The 27,752-nt window shown below is 36.5% G+C and overlaps 1 protein-coding gene and 2 long non-coding RNA genes across 4 annotated transcripts in view; all 3 read left to right on the top strand.

The window, feature by feature from the left end:
• LOC121967225 overlaps nucleotides 1-17,443 on the top strand; it is a 28,588-nt gene extending 11,145 nt beyond the window's left edge. Inside the window, exons 2-4 of one of the 2 annotated variants that reach the window (XM_042517329.1) lie at nucleotides 14,044-14,248; nucleotides 16,643-17,149; nucleotides 17,220-17,443. In XM_042517329.1, the coding sequence (XP_042373263.1) occupies nucleotides 14,044-14,248; nucleotides 16,643-17,149; nucleotides 17,220-17,295 (788 nt within the window). In that variant the 3' untranslated portion in view covers nucleotides 17,296-17,443. Of the gene's footprint in view, nucleotides 1-14,040; nucleotides 14,249-16,642; nucleotides 17,150-17,219 lie in introns of both variants that reach the window. The other variant, XM_042517321.1, reaches the window with a different exon arrangement.
• Nucleotides 17,444-25,134: 7,691 nt separating this feature from the next.
• LOC121967704 lies at nucleotides 25,135-25,542 on the top strand. Its single transcript, XR_006107834.1, has 3 exons — nucleotides 25,135-25,197; nucleotides 25,303-25,369; nucleotides 25,477-25,542. It is a non-coding gene; the product is annotated as an uncharacterized LOC121967704 (long non-coding RNA).
• A 1,295-nt stretch (nucleotides 25,543-26,837) lies between these two features.
• LOC121967659 lies at nucleotides 26,838-27,318 on the top strand. Its single transcript, XR_006107826.1, has 3 exons — nucleotides 26,838-26,893; nucleotides 27,032-27,139; nucleotides 27,249-27,318. It is a non-coding gene; the product is annotated as an uncharacterized LOC121967659 (long non-coding RNA).
• The last annotated feature ends 434 nt before the right edge of the window (nucleotides 27,319-27,752 follow it).

Below are 27,752 nucleotides of genomic sequence, written 5' to 3'. Positions count from 1 at the left end.
ACGTGTCAGCAGGATACTGGCCGCATTTAATGAGCTCCCCTTACCGTGCGAAGCGCACGTGATGGGTAGTAGGGGAAAGCATCGGACATGGATTCCAAGAGAACACAAGGCACGGACAAGATACCGCCGAACGGACGAGTATCCCTATACCTGGCCGAGCGGCCTAATGCAGTGATCATTGCTCAGTCAGATCGGCAGTCCAGTCAGTCGGACTTCGCCTCCTTCGACTAGACTCGAGGGGAAGGCAAGTGATCCGGTGGTAAGAGCCCGGGACCCCCTAACGAGGGGTCAGCGTCCCGTGGGGGTCAAAGGAGGGGTCAACGCCCCGTGGAGGTCAAAGGGCCAGGTGGTCTGTCGAAGAAGGGTGAGCCGACCGGACTTATGAGAAAAGGGCAGGCCGATCGGTCTGCCAGTAAACATCTGATAGTAAAAGGCGCCCTGACAGGGATCGGGGTTCCGACGCTCAATGAAACAGTAAATAATGACCGAGCGAAAGGCCTAAGAGAAGGCAGGACGTAATGGGTGTGCCACCCGGCCGGCGCAGGGAATTAGGGCCGTCCGGACGGACGTCCTGGCCGGCGGTGGGTAAATAGGGACAGGAACATCTGCTGACAGCCGTCAAGTCGTATGGCTAGGCCATACTCCTAGTCTGACAACGGGGTGTCCTGTTGTCCCATCGAAGGCGCGATGGGACTGTTGCAGTATGGCGTCAGGTAAACTTTCTGACAAACCCATACCGAGGTATGGGCTGCGGACACGTACGCGCCTCGGTGGGCGTGTAGAAGCTCTTTCACTGCTCTATATAAAGAGCCGCAGACTTCGCCGGAGGTACGCGTTCTTCAAGCTTTGGAGCTACTTTTTCCACCACTTGCTTACCTGACTTGAGCGTCGGAGGGTCGTCGCCGGGAACCCCTTCCCGGCCCGACTTCTGTGCAGGTTCGCCGGAGTTTCGTGAGACTAGCCGGAGATCTACATCAGCAACCCGGAGAGCGCCACGTGCCCAGCGTCCGTTGATTCAGCATTCGGACAGGATCACTTATTATTGAGTTATATTTGAGATGTTAAAAGTTGAGCTTAAATTTTGATATTATCTTGTACAATGATTAATTCTTATTGAGTAAAAATTAATTTAAAATTAGTCGAAGTCCACCAAACAGACATGGCAGGATCCAGTAGATTCAAATTTAATTTAATTTAAATTTATTTTGATAAATTTAAAATTATACTAAATTTATATATATATATATAATAATAATAATAATAATAATAATAATAATAATAATAATTTAATTCATAGTAAAACTGTCAATGTCGATCCCAAACCTAGATGAAAAAGGCTGGAGTTGCATTAAATTACTGGTCAGCGTCAAACACAAATAAATATTCTATGAATGGATCCATCAAACAAATAATTTAATTCATAGTATATATTTTACAAGGTTAGAAATTATATTATATTTATTTATTTTTTATTTTTTCTAACAATTTGTTTCCTTTATCCTAAAAGGTTTTTTTTTGTTTACCTTGTTGATAGACAGAGGGGAAAAGGTTTACCATCATTTAAAAGAGATTTTACCCCTTGGGATGGATGAAGGAGAAAAAAAATTAAAAAGGAGGAAAAAGACAAAAGTGAAAGGATCGTGGAGAAAAAAATTAAAGGAAAAAATAAGTGAAGGAATTTAAATTAATGGTTAGAAATTAAAAATAGTAAATAAATAAATTTTAAAAATTAAAAATAAAAAAGAAATGGATTTTTTTAAAATTTAAAATAAAAAAGATATGGAAAATAATTAAATAAATAAATTTATTTTTAAAAAAATTGGAGGCAGCCGCGAAGTCATGGCTGCCTCCGCAACCTCGCGGTGAACGTTGCGAGGTCGTGACTCCATCTGTGACACCCACGACGCTGTGCTAGTCCATGTGTGGAATGGAAACTTTCGCCTAGGCTGATGAGCTCGTCACGATATTTGAATTTATGGGTAGATGTCTTGAGAATTTAAATGATCAATTTTCTCTAAATGCTTACCATAGAAGTCTGAAACTTAGAATATGACCCCTCCAAACAAAAGTCAAAAGTGCATTTACTTGGAACTTAAGTTTCAAACCAATCCCATTTGACCAAAATAGCGGCAATTCTTATCTTGCACCACTGAATATCAGTCATTTTCTTTTTCAATCATCATTTGCTCAAGCATGCTAGGCCTTCACCATCCTGGGCTTCTACACAATGTCCTAAGAAACAAGGGTCTCATTGCGAAGAGTTTAGTTATGCTAAATTTTCAAAAAAATCCCTAAGAAGAGGTTAGTAGTTTGAATAAACCATGCTGGAAGATAATCATTGGTTCATTAGCACACCATCTTGGAAGAAAGAACATTGTTGATGAGGACTAACCTTTCACCTAAGGATAGGAATCTTCCTTGCCATGGATCTAGCCTTCTAGCAATCTTGTTTATGATGGAACACTAACAGGATTTTGGAGGTTGCTTAACACTCTGAAACCCAAATAAGGAATGGGTAGCTCTGGTTTCACACATTTGAAAAGGGGAGTAAGTTGGCTGCCCTAGGTTCAGAGGCTGGTTAAGGTATGTGAAGGAAGATTTAGTAAGGTTATTTATTTTTCTTGTTGAATAGGGAGAAAGCAAAAGAATAATTTTCAACTTTAAAATATTAGTATCATTAGATTTGGAGAAAAGGAGTATTTTCAGAAAATTACTAATATTAGAGCATCCACAATAAGATAGAATATTTTTCTTAAATATTTGTGGTCCCCACATCCACATCATCAATGAAATATCTCATTCCTTAAATATCCCAAATCTCACAATCAAATATCCCACAAACCAAATATTTATGGAGTCTATCTATTACATACCCCACTATTAAATATTCCAAATTCCAATATTAAATACATATTTTAAAATTTTTTTTTTGTTAAAAAAACAAAGAGAGAGAGAAATCACTATGCATAACTCTATGCCCGGTGATTTCAAATCTCCTCCATAATATCATCTTCAAATGGGGGATATTTGAGATTAGGGATATTTAGAGAAATATTCCCTCCAGATATCTCCCATTGTGGATGTTCTTATTCAAAATCTTTTAAATTACTTTTTATTTTGTAAAATAGAAATATTTGATTTTTCTCTATCCTCCCTTTTCAATCTATTCAACTTCTTTGACTCAATAATCAATTGGTTCTCTTTGAATATCATTGTACCATCTTAGCATTTTTTCCCCTCATTTTTATTATTTATTAGACCACATATTTGTAAATATATTCTAATTATCATACGCATCTATCTTGACATTTCTCATTGTTCTTTCATTGACATTTTATGTTTATTTCTTAATTGCCTCAATACTCTCACTATTACAAGTTTGACCAGGTATACTATAACTATAACATTTTTATTACCTAGCGAGTCCGAAACAATTAGCCAAGACCCTTGAAACTTTTGTTTTGATCTCTTATTTATCTCTCATTCACTTTTTTTTTAAGATGACTCATCATTTTCATCTCTGTATAACTATAAAAACATTGAATTTTACCATTTTGTTGGTGCAATTATATCCCATGTGGTTGATTTTGACTAAATGGTCTTTATGTGTTTTGCAAAAGGTTTAAGTTAATATTATATTTATTAATATATTTGTCAAGTATATAGGTTTAGAGGTTACTATAAATGCAATCATGACTCAACAAGTGTTAAAATTGGAAGTCCAATCATGAATGAACAAGTGTTGAAATTGGAAATCCAAATAGGTAAAGTTGATTGAATACCTAATAGATGAAAAAGTATAATAGATGTTGATAGTTGGTGATGTTGGTGCAAGAAGCACTATACGATCGAACTTAAGTTTTGATGTTGGCAAAGGGCCAAAGTAAAGTCTTATGGTATTCTAACATGCTGATCAAGCTTGAAGGAAAGTCCTATGTGAGGCTAGACAAGGAAAGTCTTAACTGAGGCTAGACAAGGAAGTCCTGGTTAGTGAGACTCAGCAAATCAAGGACATCGGGCGGGAAGCCTTGGGGTCTAGGACTCCAAGGGGGAAGCTCGGGGGTCGTGGACATAGATAGAAAATCTAGACGGGTCGAGGGTCGGAGGTCTAGCGAAAAGTTTCAAGGGTTAAGATCGGTTGAGCAAAAGTCCAAATAGGGTGCATGAAAGGTTTGGCAGTAGGTAAACTCTCCCAAGTGGAGTGGTGAGAACGCGCTCTCAGAAAGAGAGCAGTAGACGTTGGTCCAATCTAAGATTTCACGAGAGACCAAAAGTTGAGACCAACTTGGAGAGTTGTCAATTATAATTTTATTATATCTGTGCTAACATTGTTATGCAGGAAGCTAACTATGAGAGCTGATAAAAAAAAGGAGGTCCAGGCTCCCTAATCGATTTCAGGCGATTGGAGGTCCAGGCTCCATTATCAGGTCCAACGCCTAGGTAAGGATAAACACGGCGTGGATAGAGCTTCGACCAAGTGCTGCCACATTAGCCGACTAGGCGCCTAGATTGGCTGAATCAACATCGAAGTAGGATCAGATAGGGGTTGCTAAGGCGCCTTATGCCGATCTAGGCGCCCGGATAGTGCTATAAAAGGAGCTCATAATCAAAGGCTTCATATGGTTCATTTGTGCTGAATTCTACACTTCTACAACTACGAAAAGCTATTGTGCTCATGCTACAACGACGCAACAATGTTGCGATGTCGCTACGAGCTTAAATGAACCTAGCATCTTGGTAACACTAGTTGTTTGCTTACTTTGCTTATTTGTTTCTTTGAACGCTTTATCTTGAGGGTTAGTAAGATTGTTATCGAACCCGATTTTTGTAAAAGAAACGGATTGATAGTGATTACCCAATGAAAGTGGTCAAACTGACTATGGGCCTTGGAGTAGTAGCCACGAGGCTGCGAACTAAGTAAAACCAAAGTATTCTTTACTTCCTATTATTTAATTTCCGTTGCACAACTTTAGTTTTTCGAGTAAATTCTGAACGTGTACGAAGCACGTTATTCAACCCCCTCTTGCGCTTTCTCGTTCAACAATTGGTATCAGAGCACGATGCTTGAAATTGGTGCAACCACCAGCCAAGCTATTTTTCTGCGTACATTTTTAATTTTTTTGTTCTTGGTTAGAATTGGTGCAATCACCTCTTCTTACAATTTTTTTTTGTTTTTCAAAACTACTCGAAGTTGGAGCAACACCACTCGAGTATTGTTTTCTATTACTTCATTCTTTCCACACTACTAATCCAAGACCAAGTCTTGGAACATCGTTGCTTTTACTAATTGTGTGCTCAATTCTAAATGACACATCAAGAGGGTTACAACACAACCCATCCCTCGCTCTTCATTGGAGATGACTTTGGTTACTGGAAGAGCCATATGGAGTATCACCTAAAGACGCATGTGAGCATATGGATCACAATTCAAACCGGGTTCACCCTACCTACCAAATCAGACGGAAGTCCAATGGGGTGCGAGGATTGGGATCCAATTGTAAAGAAACAAATAAGAGCCGACGTCAAAGCAACCCAAACCTTCCAATGCGACTTGACCAAGGAGGAACTTAGTCGGGTCGACCCCTTCATAAGTGCGCAAGAACTGTGGAACAAGCTAATCAAGCTCCACGAAGGACGTTCGACAAAAAGTAAGCAAAAGGGATTTATTTTAAAATAATTTATATAACATAACCATGCAAGAAGGAGAGTCCGCTAGTCAACTCCACGCTCGACTCTAGAACATCCTCAACGGATTACATGTAATCGAACAAACAATGGAGAATTGGGACGTCATAAGGCACGTGTTGAGAGCTTTCCCGAAAAACACCTTCCTTGTGGGCATTGATTGTCGATGCTTACAAAGTTTCTCGAGATCTCTCAAAAATTAAATTAGATCAATTGTTTTCTGAACTTGAATTCCATGAGCAGACTAACACAAGCCATGCCGAGAAAGCTATGATTCTTTTTGCAGGACAAGTAAAGGGGAACAAGCAAAAGGCACAAGTAGAACCGCAATCCGATGAGTTTGAATCCGACGATGACGATGACGAGACTACCGTTGAATTGATCAACCTCGTTCGGAGACTGGTAAAGAAGAAGAAAGGGTAACTCGAAGCAAGAGGGACGGAACAAGTCGAACTGTTACTTAGAAGTCCAACTCAATTTGCTACGAGTGCAAACAAAAGGAGCACTTTAAAGCTGAGTGTCCCAAGTTGAAGAAGAAATATCAAAAGATGAAGAAAGCACTCAAAGCAACATGGGACGAATTTTCATCCTCCCTTGAAGAATAATAAACTAGAAAAGTAAGAAGATCACCACAACCACTTGGCAATGATGACTAGAACCAACACCAAGTTCGAGACAGAGTTCAAGTCTGAAGCTGAATCCGAAAGAAACCACAGATCTGTATCAGTTTATGAAGGATCAAACCCCAATGTAAGTACTAGTGCAAAGTTATAATTGTTGAAGTTATTTCTTGAATAATAAACTAGAAAAATCCAATGCCGGGGTTAAATCACTCCTCAAGGGGGGTCAAACTCCTCAAGGGGCAGACCAACCCGAATTTGATAATTGATCAACTTAAGTCCAACAACTTGAGGAAGAGAATTCTAATATGAAAGATCAGGTTACCGAACTTAGAGGTTCATTGGAAAAGTTTGTTATCGGATCTAAGGGCCTAGATATGCTTCTTGGATTTTAGCGAGCCGATACAATCGAACTAGACTGGGATTCAAGACAAAACACACTAAAAATAGATCTTTCATGTCTTTAGTTAATCGAAACAAACCTAGAGTCTAAGCATGGGTTCGTAAAATCAATTTGGTTAAACAAGTTGAAACGAATAACTATTGGGTTCCTCAAGATCATATACATATTTTGGATAGACCTCATCTAAGGCATGATCGAGGGGGAGCCAATTGGAAAAATATTTTCATTGTTAGATAAATTGCTTGTTTATTTCTTTAAATGCATGCTTGGTTTTTAGTTTTTGTTTATTGTAGAACGGTTAGATAAGGTCATAGGCTTGATTGATACTTGCCTAACCTAGTACCAAGGTGGGACGAGATGATAGTACCTCAGGAAGCTTGGTCTAGGTAGTTAAGTAAGGTAAGATGTACTTTACTTGGTTTGCTTAGATAAGTTGAACTAATTGAAACTATCTCACCACATCCTACATTAGTTAGACCAGAGTTTTTCAATTGATTAGCTAAGTGTTCAATTTCACGAATCAACTTTGTCTAGAAAGTGGTCGTTCCTCCGATATTCAAAAAGGCCTTTGTGTCTCGCCATAACCTGGAAGATGAAACCTGAAATGTGCACCTAGTTAGTTAACGGTTAAACTTGAATCTAACACAAGGTCAAACAATCCTTAGAACTCAAATTGAAAAAGATAAATCATCTCACAAATTCTATAAGGTTTCCTTATTCGAAAATCTAGAAATTGGTGAGATGAATCTAAGACTTAATTTAAGATTAATTAATTTAATTCACTCTAATAATCTAATTTAATCAAGTTTAATTAATCTAATTAAATTAATATGAAATTAAAAACCTTGACTAATTAATCTTAATTAATTTACGTAATGTTGAATAATTAACGCTCAATTAATCAACCTAATTTAATAAACATCCGAATTAATCTAAATCAATAATCCAAATCTAATAATCTAATTAATTTAATGAATCTACTTAATTAACCCATTAAGATTAAACATAATTTGATAACTCTCTAAAGTTAATCTAATTAAAACTTGATAAAATTAATTTCCTAAATCTAAGCCCAATTAAATTGTTTAACATTAATTAATAAATTCAAAATTAAGATAAATTCGAATCTAAAACAAAATTCCAAAAATAAATAAAAACTGAATTAATCTAATTCACTTAATTAATATAACTTAATAAAAAAACTAATTCAAAACTAATTAATTTAATTCAAGTTAATCTAATTTCAAAACTCAGTTAAATCCAAAATTAATGTAAACATAATTCAACCATCTAATTAACTCTAATTTAACTTAAACTTAATTTTGATTTAATTCAAATTTTATTTAACTTAATGAATAATTTTAGCCTTAATTTAATAAATCTTAACTTAATTCTAAATTAAACTTAATCAATAATAATAAAACTTAATTAAAAAACTTTAAATAATTAATACAATCTTATCTTAAACCTAAACAACCCAATCAAATTAAAATTCAATTAAATTAATATCTTAATCTAAATAATCAAATATAAGATAAATTTGAAATCTAATGTAAAAGGTATAACCTAAGTTAATTTTTTATAATTTAACTTGATTAACCTTAACTAAATCTAAAATTAACTTTAAACCTTTTAGTTAAACATAAATTAAATATAAATCAATAAAACATAAATGATCGAGGCACCCTTACCCAATCCGGGCGCCCTTCACCACCGAATTAAAAGGGCACATTTTTTTATATACTATTTTCTTAAAATTGCTTTTAAAAAAAATGCTTTCCCAAAAATTTGTTTTGTTTTTCTTTAAATCTTTTTCAAATTTTTTTCCCTTAAAATCTCTTCAAATTTTTTTTCCTTACATATTTACAAATATTTTCAAAATCTTTACAAATTTTTGTATTCCTTAAAATATTTTCAATTTTTTCCGTAAAATCTTTTCAATTTTTTCTGTAAAATCTTTTCAATTTTTTCCCCTTAAAATCTTTTCAATTTTTTCCCCTTAAAATCTTTTCAAATTTATCTTAAGTCATAAAAAAATATTACTTAGAATCTTTTCAAATTTTTTCCCTTAATGTCTTTCTAATTTTTCTTCTTTAGCAATATAACATTTTTTTAAAAAACATTCTTCTCATGAACAAAATTTTTTCATTTTTTTTACCTTATACCTCATTTTTCTAAACTTTGGGAAGAATTTAAACTTAACTCCTACTTTTTTTTTATGAGTGCTAGAGGGGGAGAAAAAGGACTAAAAATTATAAAATACCCCATGCAAAAATTTAGGGTGAGAGGTCAAATTAAGGGGAAGTAACAAGATGCACTTATTTGTAAAGTCCTAGTTGAGGCTAGGTAAAGAAAGTCCTAGTTGAGGCTAGGCAAGGAAGTCTTGGTTAGTGGGACTGGACAGGAAGTCTTGACAGATCGAGGACATCGGACGAGAAGCCCTGGGGTTGAGGACACTAAGCGGGAAGGCGGAAAGTCTAGATGGGTCAAGGGTCGGAGGTCTAGCAGAAAGAAGATCTATTGAGCAAAAGTCCAAACAGGTCGGGTGGACCAAAGGTTTAGTTGCAGGTAAACTCTCCCGAGTGGAGTGGTGAGGACGCACTCTCAGAAAGAGCAGTAGACGTTGGTCCAACTTATGGTTTCATGGGAGACTTGAAGTTGAAATGAGACAACTCAGAGAGCTGTCAATCATAATCTTATTATATCTGTGCTAACATTGTGATACAGGAAGCTAACTATGGGAGTTGGCGAGAAAAAGGAGGTCCAGGCGCACCAATCGGTTTTAGGCGATCGAAGGTCCGGGTGCCCCTATCAAATCCAGGGCTTGAGTAAGGATAAACACAGTGCAGATAAAGTTTTGACCAAGTGTTGCCACGTCAGCTAGCTAGGCGCTCGGAAGGCATTCATGTGCCTGGATTGGTCGAGTCAACATCGAAGTAGGATCGGATAGGGGTTGCTAGAGGCGTCCTATGTCAATCTAGGCATTCGGATAGTGCTATAAAAGAAGGTCATGACCAGAGGCTTCATATGGTTCATGCACGCTGAATTCTACACTTCTACAACTATGAAAAGCCGCCGCGCTCAAGCTATAATGATGCAACAAAGTCACGACGCCTCTACGTGTTCAAACTAGCCTAGCATCTTGGTAACGCTAGTTGTTTGCTTACTTTGCTTATTCGTTTCTTTGTATGCTTTATCCTGAGGGTCAGTAAGATTGTTATCGAACAAAATTTTTTGTAAAAGAAATGGATTGATGGTGATTGCTTATTGAAAGTGGTCAAACTGACTACGGGCTTTGGAGTAGTAGCCACGAGGCTGCGAACCGGTAAAACCAAAGTGTTCTTTACTTCCTGTTATTTAATTTCCGTTGCACGACTTTGGGTTTTCGAGTAAATTCGGAACGTGTACGCGCGCTTTCTCGATCCAACAGGTAAAACTCAAGGTCTTGGCAGATGGATAAGTCTAAGTAGGTTAATAGTGATTGGATAATTGGCAGAAGTTAAACAGGTGTTAGCAAATGTGGAAGTTCAATAGTAGTTGGTAGAAGAATAAATCCAAGTAGCTTATAGTTGATTGGATACTTAGCGGAAGGAAAAGTTCAATAAGAGTTGGCAGAAGAGAAGTCCAAATAGGTTAAGGGTGGAGTTTGTAGAAGGAGAAGTCCAAATAAATCAAGGGTGATCAAATATTTGATAGAAGTAGTCCAATAGTAGTTGATAGATAAAGAAGACCCGAAAGTTATACTTCTTGCCAGAGAAGGGTCTTCCTAGGTGAGGCGTCTTGGCAAGTGGAAGAAACCATAGAAGCGATACTCCAGGCAAATGGAAGAAGACTCAGACGTAAGGATTTATAACATGAGCGATATGAGATTTCAAAAACTTATAATTTTGGATTGTTTCTTAACTAGGTGTGAAATCAAATAAGAAACATGTGTGTTTGAGTCGTAGGGCATGTGAACCATAAAATTAGGAGATTAAAACTTGATGACATAAATAGACCTTAGAAAAATTCACAACTGGGTATACAAATTGATTTTTGGTTACAAACCAATGTGTAAGGTCTTTAAACAAAATTGGTTTGGATTACAAATCGATGTCTAAGGCTAGTACCTACCTATAAGGGGGTTCACTTCAAGCACAATACAAAATCACATGATTTCAAACTCAATATAAAATCATCATGAACCCTTTAGGACTAAAATGTTAGAAAGGTATCGAAGGAAAAACCTAATAAAACCGGTTACAAGTAATACATTTTGGATATTAAAGAATGACCTTATCATATTAAACTAGTTTTGGGTGTGTTAACAAGTTTAGAAAAAGTAGAAAGCTCAACTATAGTTAGTTGGAACATTTGGATAGTTTTATGCTTAAAAAATATTTATCTAATCTTTTAAAATAGTATCAATTTTTATGCCATAACTTGTTTAAAATGTATATTCATTTTTTTTTAAAATTATAACTTATATAACATTAGTTTCAAATACTTTTGAAAGTGTTATGTTGTTTTAATATAGGAAATTACCTCTTTTTTAGATGAAAATTTAAATAGATATATTTTTTGTTAAAATTACAAGTTTAAACATCATTTATTTACTCTCAGAAATTTCTAGAAAATTTTAAAAGTTGTGTTTGGTTCTAAAATGAATGAAAATCACTATGGTATAAAGCTAACTCATCAAAACCACTTGGTTGAACTCGACCATTTAATAGATTACATCAACAATCTTCATTTTTTGATGTTTGATAACCCATTTAAGTATGAATAAAAAATAAAATACATTCCCAAGTCATTCGGGGTAATATTAAAGTTTCTACCAAAAACTTCTTATTTTCTCCCTTTTGACTTACATCAAAAACAAAAATTGAAATATCGAAAGAGTTTGAACTTATAGTCTAGACAAGAAAGTACATAAAAATTTAGGGTATGAACATAAAAAATGATTTTGAATTTGCTACCCCTTAAGGCAAATTGTCCCTCCCTTTACTTTGTGCCCCTCCCCTTTAAAAATGTCATTAAAGCATTACAAATTAAAAAAAAAAAATTTAAAAGTTCTAAAATATGGTCTAACTTCTGGGGAGGTAAAAATATAAAAATCAATAAAAATTTTGATTTATGAACTTTCAGTTAAGATTAGTTGTTTGAATTAAGGCCGTCAAATGTGAAGAAATTTTGCAATTTGAGTTTCTAGAATTCATAAAAAAAATCACATAAGTCGAAAAACCATGAAATTTTGCGAAAATATGTAGCATTGTTAAATTTAACATGAAAAGATAATTTTTGATGTAAAATCTTTATACTTTTGAAAGATAGAACAAACTTGGAAATGGTTTCAGTTGTGTTTTTATCCATTTTCTTGACAACTATTTCTAACAACAATTATGTATTGTTTTTCAATTTTTTTAAAATATTTGAATTTTTTAACTAAGCGCAAAAGGAAATTTCTAGTCATCATTATATGAGCTACATCTACATAGTTTTGTACATTAGTCTTCTTCATGATTGGTCCTTTTCATCGATTTTATATGTTGATGATATTTGGCCTACATAAATGCATCATAACTAATATTTTGGATCAAGATTATTGTCCTATCCTCTCGTACTAGGGAAAGGTTCTCTCAATGCTCTAACGCCCGCACCGGATATGGACCGAACTGTCTCATGACGTTTTTACAAAACTTGTGTGGTGTTGAATTCCTCTTGTGTCAGTATATGTAGGTTTCGTCTTATTGGTGCGTCCTTTGAGAGTAGGTAGACTCTAATATCAAATGTAGGATAATGTGTGGGTGCTAGATGGGTAATAGCTAGAAATCTAAAATGGACAATTAAAACTCGAGTACAAATGTTTAGATTATGTGGTGGAACAATAAAAGCTAAAACAAATCAGTAATGATAACATGATTCTTTTAATGTGGTTCGAAACCCATACGTTTCTACTCAATGGCTATGGACTTGTGAGTCACCCCTAGAAAAATCACTATATTTTCTCCTTAACAGAGGTGGAGAAATCTCATGTAAAAACTTTTACAATAAGATAAAATTGAAGCTTGTAAAAAGAATAGAGCTTAAAGGTCAAACAAAGATAAAAGGCTGTAAATTGACAAATGAGTAGTGGAATAATATTCTTTCATTTGTTGTCTTTAGTCTATTCAAAACCTATCAAGTCGACTCAAATCCATTTATGTCTATTCAACACCTATTTGTCAACTCAACTAGAATAGATCTTTAGTGACAAAAACACATTTCCTGTCACATAGACTCCAATGGATCAGATTCACATGAACAATCTTATTTTTGAATTCAAACAACACTTTAGTTGATTGCCCTGTTGACTCAAAATAAATATAGAGCAAGTTATTTTAATTAGTCGACTAAACTCACTTAAATCAACGTGAAACAGAGAGCTATTGGTTGCGAGCAGAACATCTTTAGTTGCCTATTGAGTCGGTTCAATTGTTCAATCAATTGAAGTTAAAGCTAGAATTTGCATGCCAACATTAATAACAACCTAGAAAAAAGACTATCCAAAATCAAGGTTTCAGGTTCTCTCATAATCTGTCAACTCACATGCCAGGTTCACTTATTTCCGGGTCTTCTTTAGTTTGCTAAGAGTTTTGCCTCCTGTACTTCTTCTGTTTGCTGAGTATGTGATCAATCTTAACCTATCTAGATTTATTGTTAGCCAACTTCTATTAGACTTCACCATTTGTCAAGTGACTTGGACTTCATTAATCAACTCCTATTAGACTTCCTTTTCTATTGGTGCTCACTGAACTTTATGTGTCAACTGTCCGATCAACCTTGATCTATTTGGACTTTTCCAACTCACCTATTAAGAATTTTTCACCTGCACATTTAACAAAACCTCATCAGCAAACACAACATTAAGCTAACTTAAACTCTAGGCCAAATACATCAAAACCACTTTGTCAAACTTGATCACTTGTAACATGATTTCACCAATAAATGTCACCCTTTTAACCATGATATCTTCTATGTTTGTGACTGCTGTTAATACCTGTGTATGTTTTGGTCTGTGTAACTTTCTTTTATCATGGCCTATTATTTAAATAACACTTTCTTTGGATTGCTTGTAAAGAGTACTCAGAATTTACTTTCTGATAGCACTGGTCAGAGGGCTTCATAGGCAGCTTTTCATGTTCTTTAAGCTTAAATAATAAGTTCAACTTTGTGCAAATTCAACATCACTAAACCAATTCTCATTCTGACATAGAATCAAAACCCTTACTCTGTTTGACATTTCAAACCTTTATGCCATCCTATTGCTAAAAACCTTTAAAGCTTATATTGATTCTTTATGGGGATTTGCAGCAGCAGATGAAGCTGAACCTGGTACCCGTGTGCGTATATGGAACCTCCCCAGGAAGAAGAACATTCACAGAGACCTGCATCATGCTTTTAGAGGCTTCCCTGGGCTTGTTAGTATAAGCCCTGCTGTTATCGGGAATGAAAAGACTCGCGAGCCTGTCTGCAGGGGTTTTGCATTTGTATGTCTTGCTTCTAAGGAAGCTGCTAATAGGTACTCTCTCCTTTTTATATCTTTATTATGTTACAATATCACAAATTACAAAAGGGCCTAACCAAAGATGGAAATCTACTATTAGTAAGGTGATCTTGCTTTTTCTGCTCATTTATGGGATGGTGCTCTGTTTCTCTTGGAATATCTTGTCTAAGTTCTCCTTCCTGGTTTCAACTTTTTCAATACTGCAACTTTTGCTCATGGTACTAGAAACTATTACTATCAATAATTAACTCCCAACAATTTTCTTCTTTATCATTTCAACCTTTCGTATGAAAAATAGTATATTATTCTTATGCTGGAAGTCTGGCTAATTCATGTCCATGTAAATATCTTTCAACATGATAGATTATTTTGTAAGTATTGTTCCCACCGGATTCCTACTTTTTTTAGCTTTCATACTCTCATATTCCTAGTCTTCCAGTTCCTGAGTAATCTGTTACTTGCTCCTCATTATATCAATCATTATGCTTGAAAATAAAGACAGGCGTTGCAACATGCATGTCAAAGATGTCATTAATTCTTAGAATCTTAAATGAAGAAAGTTGTACTTCCAAACAAAAGTTTGTATTCATACTGTTAGTCTATTGAATATAATCACACCATCAATCTGCATTGGAACAACCTATACGACTGCTTTCCATCTAGATGCTTTTGCAAAGCCCATGATTCATGTGACAAAGAAGTTATGGTTTCACTGCCTATAAACTAGAAAGTTTCCATCATGTGAGAAGAACTAATAAGATTCTGACAATCTATTTTTGTAATAAAAGAGATGATTGTTTAAGTGTTCCATGTATCTTTTCCTATTCTTGAAAATTATCTTGTCCTTCCACATCTAGATTGTATATTGTATTCCTGAGCTAGAAAATTAATCTTCTAAAATCTCCTCATGAGCGTAATCTTATATAAATGCAAGGTCTGAGTTAGTCTCAACTAAGATTGTTAAATCGAGGTTCAAATCATGATTTATTTTGGTGATTTTGCTGAGTTGTATCAATCTTAAGTTTATAAAACACATTGCTATAAATAATAAAATGCATTATATAACTAAAGTGTCTAATGATCGTTTTATTAAATTAATACCTTTAAATTTTTTGAAAATTTTCATCTTTTGAATTACTAAAATATATATATATATATATATAAAGGCATCTATATTGTATCACAATCACTCCATATTCTCTCCACTTAAAATGCCATTATCCTCATCATTATCTTAATCTAGCATAAACTTTTCTTCTTTTTTCCTTTTCAGCTTCTTCATTAATAAATACTACCTATTAAGGGAAGAAGCCATAAAGTCTTGGTCAACATATTAAGTCACTGATGTTGGTTGCTGAGAACGAGGAGTGGAGATATCAACGACTTTTAGTTGAAGAAGCTTGAGAAACACACAAGGGTTACTAAGGATGAGGGTAAGGAACTTTAGTCAACATTTATTACTGAGGACACTCTAAAATACAAATGTCAACAATATTCTTTGGTGGACAAACAGTTGCTTAGGATAAGTTCCAAGAGATAATCCTTTGGTTGAAGACACATGAGGAAGAAGCCACCAAAGCCTTAGATGAGCTCGTTTGTCCAAGAGATAATCAATGATTCTTGTGGATGACGAGCTGTCGATAAAGAAGCTATCTTTGATGAGTGAAGGGTTTTAGACAATGTACTACTACCAAAGAAGCAATATTTGGTGAGCAAAAGGTAAAACACGAAATGACTGGTGAATGTTAAAAATGAACCATTGAATAGAATAAGACAGTCATTTTTTTAAACCTAAATATATTTCCGATTATGTGAACCGTTTATTTATCCAATTACGTTGAAACTGTCTACTTAGATTATGTGGAACTATCTATTTTTCAGATTATTTGGAGCTGTGTATTTTCTAGATTAAGTGAAAATGTTTATTTTTAGTATTGTGGAATTGTTTATTTTTCATATCATGCAGAACTATTATTTTTCTTTTCAGATTTTGCAGAACTATTTATTTATCGAATAATGTGTACTTGTTTTTTACCGGGGTATTTAGAACTATTTTTATTTACTTGAGTACACGGAATTTTTTATTTAGCTTGGTAAACAAGTTAATGAGTAACGTATTTGTGTTCTTTTCCTTTGTTTCATGTTCATACATTTCAATCAAAGTATCAATTCTTAACGGATACATGCTCTTGGGAAAAAAAATTCCTCCTGCCTCCTAGTCAACTTGGCGGTTGGTTATAAGCTAACCCCTCCTTGATTTATCTCCCTTCACATAATCTAAAGACGGGCTATGAGGAATGCTTGGAGTGAGCATAATCACCTTTTGCTATTCATACATTTCAATATGTTTAACACTGTTTGTACGTCTTTTCACCGTCGTCAAGTATATTCATCTTTCTTTCACTTCAGGTTCGTACAAGCATATTCAAGGAAAACTCTGTGCTTTGGTAAAGTGGAGAAGCAGATTGCATGTGCCGTCATAAACACACGTGGTATTCGTGACTCGTCTGAGCCTCAGGAAGATGTTTCTGTCAGGTTTTCTCTATCAAAATCCTTAAAAGGGGGAATTGGGTTGTCTGGAGCATCTGACGTTGATATTGTCTCACAAGATTCAGATGGAAGAACAATTGAAGATGGGTCTGTTTGTATAGGTATAACAGAGAAGTCTGATGTTGAAGACATGTTATCCAAGAGAACTTGTGACGGTACTTCAACAAACCTTGAGGACAAAGAAAATAGTCCTGGACATGTTACCATCCCTGTTCTTGGTTGTCTGGAACATGGGAATGATTTGGCCCAAAAGGAATCTATGCCTCAAATTCGTAAACAGCGTGAAAGAACATCTTCAAGTAAGAAGGCCACCAAGACTTATCAAGTCCAGGGTAACAAACCGAGCTTGCCAGGTTCCATGGCCAGGTACGTCTCTTTAGTCCGTGTTCCTTTTGCTTGAATGAATGCATGAGCCGTTTCTGGAAATGTGTTTCAGGTTAAAAATCAAGGAGAGGACTGTACTAACTGGTGTCTTCTCCAAGTACAGCAGAAATGTAGCTTCAGAGACCTGATTTGGAGTCTACCTAAATCTTTCCGTATGTTTGGCTTAAGTTCTTTGCCTGCCGTGGCATATGTATTAGTATGAACGTTATTCGCTCTTCCCACCACCATCCAATTGAACCGTCGTGTTTTTTGATAATATAAATCTATTGCTCGATATATTTTCGTTTTGAAAGTAACAATTATAGTCCTTTTGAGGAACAACATAAATTATTTAGCTTAATTCAGTGACGGTACTTTAATGATGATGCTTTAAAACTAATGCATTTAGTGTCAATTAATAATGAAGAAAAATATTAGCAATGTAACATCTAATGATGGATACAGCTAATTTCATCGTTAACAGTCGTGAATGGCACGGGCCATTCACTCTACCCTTCATTCACAACTGAGGTATGAACGGAGGAAGACGATTCTATGTACGGTTTGTAATGTAATTTCGGGCTTTGCTTCGCTCAATACAGAAAGTAGAGTAGAGTAGAGTCTCTTGTGATAAGAGACTCTCTCCCTTAGATACCGCTCCTCCCTTCCATACTTAATATCCTGACCCAAATAACAGCGCCCCTCTTTTCTTAGTTGAGCCCGAAAGGGAAGCAGATGTCTGGTAGAGAAAGACAGAGCATCGGACCGGGAGTAGAGTAACTGGAGGGCTTCGGAAGAGAAGAAAAAAATGGATTGGATTCATAAGATCTGAGTTCTCGGTCCGTGCCTATTTTAGGCAGGTAAGATCCGTCGGTAACAGGATTAAGAAATTGACTTTATAGAGTATAAGTACTAGCGAGTTTCAGGTTTACTTTGAAAGAGATAGATGGATTGGCTCCGTAGCTATGAAACTAAGATGATGGATTCAAATATAAATTTATTGCTATTAAGGTGATAAATGATCACATTTTACTAATAGTTTTTTTTATATCATCAATATGTATTTTTTTAGTGAATTTGAGAAGCTGATTTTGGAATATGAAAAATAAACACAAATAGTGATCCGTAGGCCATTAGATTAGATAAAGTTTAGATTCAATAATTCATAAATTGAAACGGATAAACACAAACAAAAAGTACCCGTAAGAAAGAACCACAGAAACAGCAGATTTTATATGCAACAAAATATATTGATCTCGTCCGGAAATTGAGTCGGATAGAAATTAGTCATATTGTCATTGGTGTTGACGGAAAGTCGTTGAGATACCTAGGTGACCGGGTACCTCTTGGAAGGGTTCCCACGAGTGGATGACGGAGGGTGATGACGGGGACAACAACGCGAGGGTTTTGCGCACACTCAGACAAGTTGCCCTCACGTTAGAGACCAAGAACCAGGGAAAAAGTCCCCGGGTCAGACCCTCCGACGCTCAAGTCAGGTACTTTTTCCCCAGAAGGACAGTGAACAGACGAAAAGTAAAAGACGATAATGAAAAGACGAGTGAACGTACCTGCGTAGAGACAAAGCCTCCCTTTTTGTATGGCAGTGGATGCTTCTGTCTGAGGAGGGATCAGGAGGCAACGAGCTACAGACCGTTAGCATATTCCCTGACAGGTGGTGATTATTCTCTAACGGGTTGTTACGATTCTCTGGCTTGATTGTCGTGTAGTGCCTGTCCGCACTGGTCTGTTAACCTTAGACTAGGTCTTCGTACCTGTAAATCTTGACCTGTAGGCCCAGACCTGCATTCCCTGGCGCAATCCCCGGTTTGTGTTTGTTGTCTCATAAATCCAAATCTGTACGCCCCGTCCTGCATTTGCTATTCGGTCTATTTCAGTAAATCCAGACCTGCGCCTACCGCCTTGCCAATCAAGGCCTTTGCTTATCGTTCCTTAAGTCCTGCCTGTTATGCACGACCCTGTTCCGTATCTTACCCTGACCTGTAAGCCTTTGTCCACATATCCTGACCTGTAGGTCTCTGGTCCGTGTATCATGTTCTGCGTGTTTTGTCCTTGGTTTGCGTGTCCCGACCTGCACGCCTGGGTCCCTGTATCCTATTCCGTAAATCTATAAGTCCTGACCTGTAACCCTTGGTTTGCATATCCCGACCTGTACGCTTTGGTCAGTGTATCCTGCTCCGCAAATCTATAAATCCTGACCTGTAATCTTTGGTTTGCATATCCTGACATGTACACTTTGGTCCGACTATCCTGCGCCGCAAGTCTATAAATCCTGACCTGTAATCCTTGGCTTGCATATCCAGACCTGTACGCTTTGGTCCGACTGTCCTACGCCGCAAGTCTATAATTTCTGACCTGTAATCCTTGGCTTGCATATTCCAACCTGTACACTTTGGTCCATGTATCCTGCGTCGCAAGTCTATAATTCCTGACCTGTAATCCTTGGCTTGCATATTCCGACCTGTACGCTTTGGTCCATGTATTCTGCGTCGCAAGTCTATAATTCCTGACCTGTAATCCTTGGCTTGCATATTCCGACCTGTACGCTTTGGTCTGTGTATCTTGCGCCGTAAGTCTATAATTCCTGATTTGTAATCCTTGGCTTGCATATTCCGACCTGTATGCTTTGGTATGTGTATCTTGCGCTGTAAGTTTATAAATCCTGCCCTATAATCCTTGGCTTCCGAGTTCCTACCCGACACGTAGGCCTAACTCCGGAATGCCACTTGTGCCCGAGTAGGACCATCTTGTGACCTGACCCTTTGAACTCCACGTAGGCTGGACTTTTGACCTCCACGTAGGTCGGACTTTTGACCACCACGTATGCTTGACTTCTGACCGCCACGTGAGCTTGACTTTTGACTGCCTCATGAGTTTGACTTCTGACCGCCCCGTGAGCTTGATTTTCGACCACGTCCACTATCCGACCCCATTATCATGCGCCGTATCACATGTCATAAAAAAAAATGTCAAAAAATAATCTGATACAATCAATGGGCTTTGATCAGATTGAACAAATCTTTCTGTCAGATTAACAAAATTGAGTATAACACAACCACATTAAATTATAGAAATAGGCTAGAAACGGTCTGATGCAATCTCAATATGCCAAAATGCATAGAAAGAGACTGTATAAAATTAAGAAAACCAAAAAAATACGTGAAATTGAGTGTGTGTTTTGGTACCATCATTCTGATAAGAATATTGTCACCAAATAATACTAGATCTTAGCAATTTGTTGATAGTGTTGGGTTTTTCGGGCCGCAAAAATCGTGTTTTCGGATCGCGGAAACCCCGAAAGCCCCAAAGCCAACGGATCCGAGCAAAGAAAAATTTCGAAAAATAACGAATACGAGTTTCTATCGAGATCTACTCTTAGATCTACATGAAAAAGGGTTATACCTTTGAAGCGAAGCCCTTCGCGTTCCCGCTCGTCCAAACGGTGCCGGATCTCAAGAGTATCAAAATAGATACTCCTTTAGAAGTATCCACACGAACTAATTAGGTGGAGAAGACCTAAACGAAGGTGTGCTAGCACCTTGATAGGTCACGGCAAGAGAGGAGAAGAGGGAGAGGGAGAGCTTGAGAGGAAGAAGAGAGAGTGAATGCACACATGAATGAAAAATTCATTCCACACCACACCATAGTGGCCGGCTACATTCAAAAGAATGTAACTCCCATTTTGCATTAAGTGCAATTAATGTGTAGCCATTAAAGTGAAGAATTGTAACCTCCATGAGGTGGCATCTTACTTAATTAATCATGATGATGTGGAGCATCATCATTGGTTCACATCTTGCCAACTCACTAATGATGTGGCAAAAAGTCAAGTCAAACTTGACTCTTTCTCTTCCTCTCAAGTCAAGTCAAACTTGACTTAATCTCTCTCATAGTTGATCTAATCCAACCATTTAATTCAAGCCAATTTAATATAATGAATCTAATTCATTTAATTAAATTGATTCAATGAGTCATAATCTAAATTAGACTCATTGAACACATGAATCAACTTGAGTCCAACTAAAGTTAGCCCAATTAGGATTACTCTTAATCCAATTTGATTCATCAAATGAATCTAATCCTCTTGGTTCATCATATGAACCTAATCTCCATCTAATTGTCCTTAGTGTGTGACCCTATAGGTTCTTGTAACGTTGGCAATGCCCGTAAACCTATTTAGGAGCATAAGTAATGAGCGGTATCTAGCAACACATCATTACTACCCAAGTTACAAGAATGTTGAGATCCAACATCACCTTGTGACTACTAATTGTGACTCCTCACAAAATATGACAAGTGTCCTTCTATCCTAGACATCTAGATTGATCAATATGAGGCATAGACTGTGTCATCCTCTAATCAATCTAAATCTTGAACTCCAAGTAGACTCACTAAATCAAATGAGCTCAATATCCTATATTGACTCATTTGGGCATGGCCATGCACTTCGTGGTCTCACTCTATTAAGAATATCGATGTCACTCCCGTTATATAGGAGGGGTAGATCTCATCTACATCACTCACATCCCTCTGCATAATTCGTTACATACCCAGTAATCGCCTTTATAGTCCACCTAGTTACGGGTGACGTTTGACGAAACCAAAGTACATAACTCCTTATGTAGGGATCCATGGTGACTTCAGGTCTAAGGACTAGTAGTCATATTAATAGCCACATGAGAAAGTATATGACACTCATATAACGATCCATGATACTTTCTCATGGCGGGTCATTCAGTATACATTCTCTAATGTATACCCATGTGTCAACTTGATATCTCTATATCCATGACTTGTGAGATCAAGTCATCGAGTTGACCTACATGCTAGTTTTATTGCATAAACATTGTCCCTGAATGTTAATACTCGACTAGGAATGATTAAGAGTAGTGTTCCCTATATCATCTCACTATCGGTTCAGCTAACCCATTGATATAGGTAAGAATCTTTTACTCAAGGACGTTATTATACTTAGTTTATTTGGCACCAATACAAGTAAGTATAATAACCAAAAACCAAATGCCTTTATTTATATAGAATATGATACAACAAGTCCATAATACAATCATCAAATGATTGGCTCCAGGGCTCTAGCTAACAATCTCCCACTAGCACTAGTGCCAATCAGTGTAGGCTCTAAGCCCCAATGACCTAGTGTGACCTTCATGCTTCCTCTGTGCCAAAGCCTTGGTCAAGGGATCTGCGATGTTAGCCTCTATAGGTACTCTGCAAATCTTCACATCTCCTCTCTCGATGATCTCTCGAATGAGATGGAAGCGCCGTAGTATGTGTTTGGTCCGCTGGTGTGAGCGAGGTTCCTTCGCCTGTGCTATAGCTCCATTGTTGTCACAATAGAGCTCAATGGGGTCAGCAATGCTAGGAACCACCCCAAGTTCAGTGATGAACTTGCGAATCCAAACTGCCTCCTTTGCTGCCTCTGATACAGCAATGTACTCGGCTTCTGTTGTAGAATCAGCTACTGTGTCATGCTTCGAACTCTTCCAGCTGACAGCACCACCATTAATGCAAAATACGAACCCCGACTGCGATCTATAGTCATCCTAGTCGGTCTGGAAGCTAGCATCACTGTAACCCTTTACAGCTAGCTCATCATCGCCTCTATATATCAAGAAATATTCTTTAGTCCTTCTTAACTACTTAAGAATATTCTTGACCGCTATCCAGTGACTTTCACCTAGATCTGACTGGTATCTGCTCGTCATGCTCAAAGCATACGAGACATCAGGTCGAGTACATAGCATGATGTATATGATCGATCCTATGGCTGAGGAATAAGGGATCTGATCCATGCGGTCTCTCTCCTCTCTAGAAGAGGGACCTTGAGTCTTCGAAAGACTCACGCCATGTGACATCGGCAGAAATCCCTTCTTGGAGTTCTGCATGGCAAACCGTAGGAGTACCTTGTCAATGTATGTACTCTGACTTAGGCCAAGCAATCTCTTAGATCTATCTCTATAGATCTGTATCCCTAGAATGCGGGATGCCTCACCTAAGTCCTTCATCGAGAAGCAACTCCCTAGCCAGGTCTTGACAGACTGAAGTATAGGGATGTCCTTCCCAATGAGTGTATGTCATCCACATACAATATGAGGAAGACAACTATATCCCCTACAACCTTCTTGTAGACACAAGACTCATCTTCGTTCTTGATGAAACCAAACTGTTTGATTGCATCATCGAATCGAAGATTCCAGCTCCGAGAAGTTTGCTTTAGTCCATAAATGGACCTATGCAGCTTGCATACTCTACTAGTATGCCGTGGATCTACAAAACCCTCAGGTTGTGTCATGTACACATCCTCGAGTAGGTTTCCATTCAGAAACGCGGTTTTGACATCCATCTGCCAGATCTCGTAATCGTGGTAAGCTGCAATAGCAAGCATGATCCGAATGGACTTAAACATCACTACTGGAGAAAAGGTTTCATCATAGTCAATACCATGAATCTGCTTGAAACCTTTAGCTACCAAGCGACCCTTATATATAAGTCCATCCATGTCAGTCTTTCTCTTAAAGACCCACTTACACCTAATGGGTTTTACCCTTTCAGGTGGATCAACCAAAGTCCATACTTGGTTGGTGTACATGGATTCCATCTCGGATCTCATGGCCTCTAGCCATTTCTCAGAATCACTACAAGAAAATAGGATATCAGAAACAGAATTTTAAAACGGAACAAAAATCTGTTTTAAATTTTAATAAATTATAAACGGATTTGCTACGGAAATATTATTTCGTTTAACTTAAAAAAAAATAATATAGAAAAAAATTTTAAAACGGATTTTAAAATAAATTAGAAACAAAATTTATAAATTAATTTTTATAAACAAAAATAAATACGAATTAGCAACGAAATTTGATACGAAACTAGTTTTTGTTTGTAAATCTGTTTAAAGTTGTTTTAAACAGAAAATAAATCTGTTTATAAAGTATATAATATGAGAAATAAATTATTAAGTAATTATGAATATATTTTATTTTAAATAATAAAAAAGCCTAAACCTATTTGAGCGTTTCTCTCCTAAATCCCACACTCGCGTTTTCTACTTCGTCGGCGCACGCACACGATTTCTCCTCCGGCTTCACGCACACGATTTCTCCTCCGGCTTCACGCACACGATTTCTCCTCCGGCTTGCACGCAATCTTCTTCTCCGGTCCCAAATCAAGCACGGCTTTAAGACAGGCATGACTCTGACTTAAGGGGCAAGCGATCTTCTTCTCTGTCTCCAAATCACGCACGCACAACCCTCCGGCTTAAGGCGCACGCGATCTTCTTCTCCGGTGTTCTTTCTACGATCCACCGAACAAGCTTAAGCTCAGGTATCTCATTTTCTTCTTTTCCAGCCTTCTTCTCTGTTCTAGAACGTGCAACACCAGTTGTGTCCTACTCATGCGATCGAGGTCATTCGTGTGACCTAATCGCGCGGTGGCTGTTGCACACGAAGCTAGTCGCTTGCACGACCTAATTGGTTGCTACCTTGGCACTACCGCAGCCACCACATTGGTTGCCTTGGTCGTCTTGGCTGCTGTCTTTCCCCTGCCGTGGCCTTGGTCATGTTTTTTTTATTTATTGTTTTATTAATAAAATTGTTTTTTCAACAAGATATTACTATAACAATGTTTTAATATTGTTGTTTTCTTGCTGTGCATACAAGTTGTCATCAATTGAAGCAGTAACAAAACTTGATTTTTTTATGTTCTTGTTTCTTATATAATCTAATTCTAGATTGAGATTGTCATAGTTGTAATTATTGTATGTTAACTATATAATCTCAAGTAAACTTATCATGATGAGATGGATCAGGTACTATAAAGTATAAACCATCATACCAAGAGTTATTCATGCAAACTAATACAAGCAGTGGTCATGATTCAACAATTTCTGCTTGTGAAAAGGGTTATATTTCTGATTACCATCGATTTGGATGGCTATGATTTTTAGCTCTCTTATACATGCACTTGGACGCTTCAAGGATCTTGTGGCATGTACTAATGGACTAGTTTCTATACTGGTTAGTCTGTGGAACATATATTTCAAACTTCTATGCCAGTGTATTTTATTGTAGAAACATTTTCTTCACTTCCAAAGCTCCTTATTACTGTTTTTTCCCATGTAGGCTATACTTATTCTCCATTAGCCCAAGCATATCAGGAAATTTAGTATTCAAGACTCACCAATCTTTGGTAATTACATCCTGTACCTTTTTTTTTGTTTCCAGTATTGTGAGTCAATTATTTGTATACTGTTTCTCATCTTAGTTGTGATTGCTAATATGGCATTCCATTTTCAGCTAAACGGTCAGATAAGGGAGTCAACCTTTTAGCTTCTCTATGCTAGAAAATATGATGCCTCAGAGGGCAAACTGCGAGGAGTAATGGAAATGACAAATAACTTGATAGTGGGCATATTGAAAAAAAAACCACAAGAAGCTTCAAATGCAAGGAATGAATGTCTGGCTTATATCGACACAGGTCTTAAGCCATCTTTACTGCTCTTTTACCTCATACACTTTCTAATATTTGTGTCATAATAGTTATTTCTATGTTATAGATGGCTTGACTTATTTTGATAACCTCTTGGAGGAAAAGTCATTAAAGTCAAGTATATTTATCTTAGAGAAAGATTATGAAGATGCAATCCTTAGCTAGATGAGCGAATGTTTGTTAATGACAGTGAAAGTATAGTTGGTAGTGGAAGCTTATCTGGAGGCGCTATTAACATGTGTGGAACAAAGGTATGGTTATGCAGCAATATGCTTCTAATTTATCGCAATCTGTCTGATTGTTTGATGTTATTCAATCGTAGAGAAAGTATGAGTTAATTGCTTCACCAACAAAGTCTATCACAAGTCCATTGTCTCCACTCATGTTCTCCTGGTTCTCCTTGGTCATAGGATGAGGTGGGAAGACAAATTTCAGATGATAACGTGATTAATGATGCAAGATGCGAAGAAGATAGTTCATCAGTAGTTCGACGAAGAGGACCTAATCACGGGTCTCAAATTCCAACCAATATTGATGAACGGACTCAAATAAATGTGGTTATGAATAAGTAAGTCATATAACCTTTTAAATTTATTAAGTTTTGATACTTTTGTATTAAATTAATTTTGTTGTTATAATATTCTTAATTTTGTTATCTTTAGATTTGTCGAAAATGAGGTTCCTCGTGAAATTACAAATGATATAAAAGGAGTGATTAAAGGAGTATGGCCAACGTGGAAAAAGGTGCCTAATGATATTAAAGATTTACTTTGGAAATTTTTTAAGGTAAGTAATACATTTTTTAATTAGAGCAGCCATTGATTATTTATTCACATATGATATTATATATAATCATTGATTATTTATTTGTTTTGATGCAGTTGAGATATAATTGAGATAATTTTACCGACAGAGAAATGAAAAAGGTATGGAATGAAAATTCAAGTGAGATACAGGGCATCCATTCATTTGGCTAAGAAAGTAGCATTATCATCTGCACAAGAAGATTTAGGAAGGAAACCAGACATATTAGATATGATAGGTAGAGGACCTGATTGGATGGAAGCTAATATATGGAATGACTTGGTTAAAATTCATTGGAATAAAGAAGATCACAAGATCAAATGTGAAATTGCACGGAAGAATAAAATGACAGCGAAGGATGAGTCTATTACCAAGCATACTGGGGATTCAATTTCTTTTGGATCACACCATGAGAGAATGGTAACTCTCCTTTTCTAACATGTTTATTCCATTAATTTACACATTCGATAAATTTATTATATATTTGACATTTAGATATAAATTCAATGTATCTCATTTGTTTTATTTTATATTGACATGTATTATGTATGATTGTAGAAAAAAGATTTGGGACGAAATGTGGATGAATTTGAGGTTTTTGAACGAATGCATAAAAGAAAGCAAGGTATTGGAGAGTTTGTGGATAACAAATCAGCTCGAGTTAGTGTAAGTCAACATAATTAATTATTCATTAATTTTCTATTAGCTTATATTAATTCTTACTTGTTGGTTTTTATATTTGTTAAACTAATATAAGCTCTTGTAATATGGACAGGAACAATATAAAGAGAGACAAAATGTTGATGATCAGTCTACTCGACCTTCATTCAATCTCAAATCATGGTGTGATATGGTGGGCGACCCATGTAAGGGGAGGGTGTATGGATTTGGACGCAATCAACATTTTAGAAGATCATAGAATGGAAATTCCAATGAAATGTGCTCTCATGAGAAGAACAAGGAATTATCTCAAGAAATTGAAGACATGTGTGCTATTAGCAAGAGGATGGAGGAAGAAATTACTGAAAGCAAAAATAAATTGGAACTCGTTATCAAAGAAAATAGATAGAGGGAAGAACAACTTATCGAGGAAGGTAGGCAAAGAGAAGAAAATCTAAAAGAGATGGTTCGTAAAATGATTTAAGAGGTGGGATATACAAATCATTTATATCCAGGAGGATCTGGTCCCCGTGAGCGCCGTGATAAGTGAAATAAAGATTAAATATTGATGTTATCTTTGATTAATGGTTAAATGTATTTAGATGATGTGAATATTTAC

The sequence above is a fragment of the Zingiber officinale genome, chromosome 1B (assembly GCF_018446385.1).
Source record: "Zingiber officinale cultivar Zhangliang chromosome 1B, Zo_v1.1, whole genome shotgun sequence".
Taxonomy (NCBI): domain Eukaryota; kingdom Viridiplantae; phylum Streptophyta; class Magnoliopsida; order Zingiberales; family Zingiberaceae; genus Zingiber; species Zingiber officinale.
This window is presented reverse-complemented; position numbering and strand designations above follow the sequence as displayed.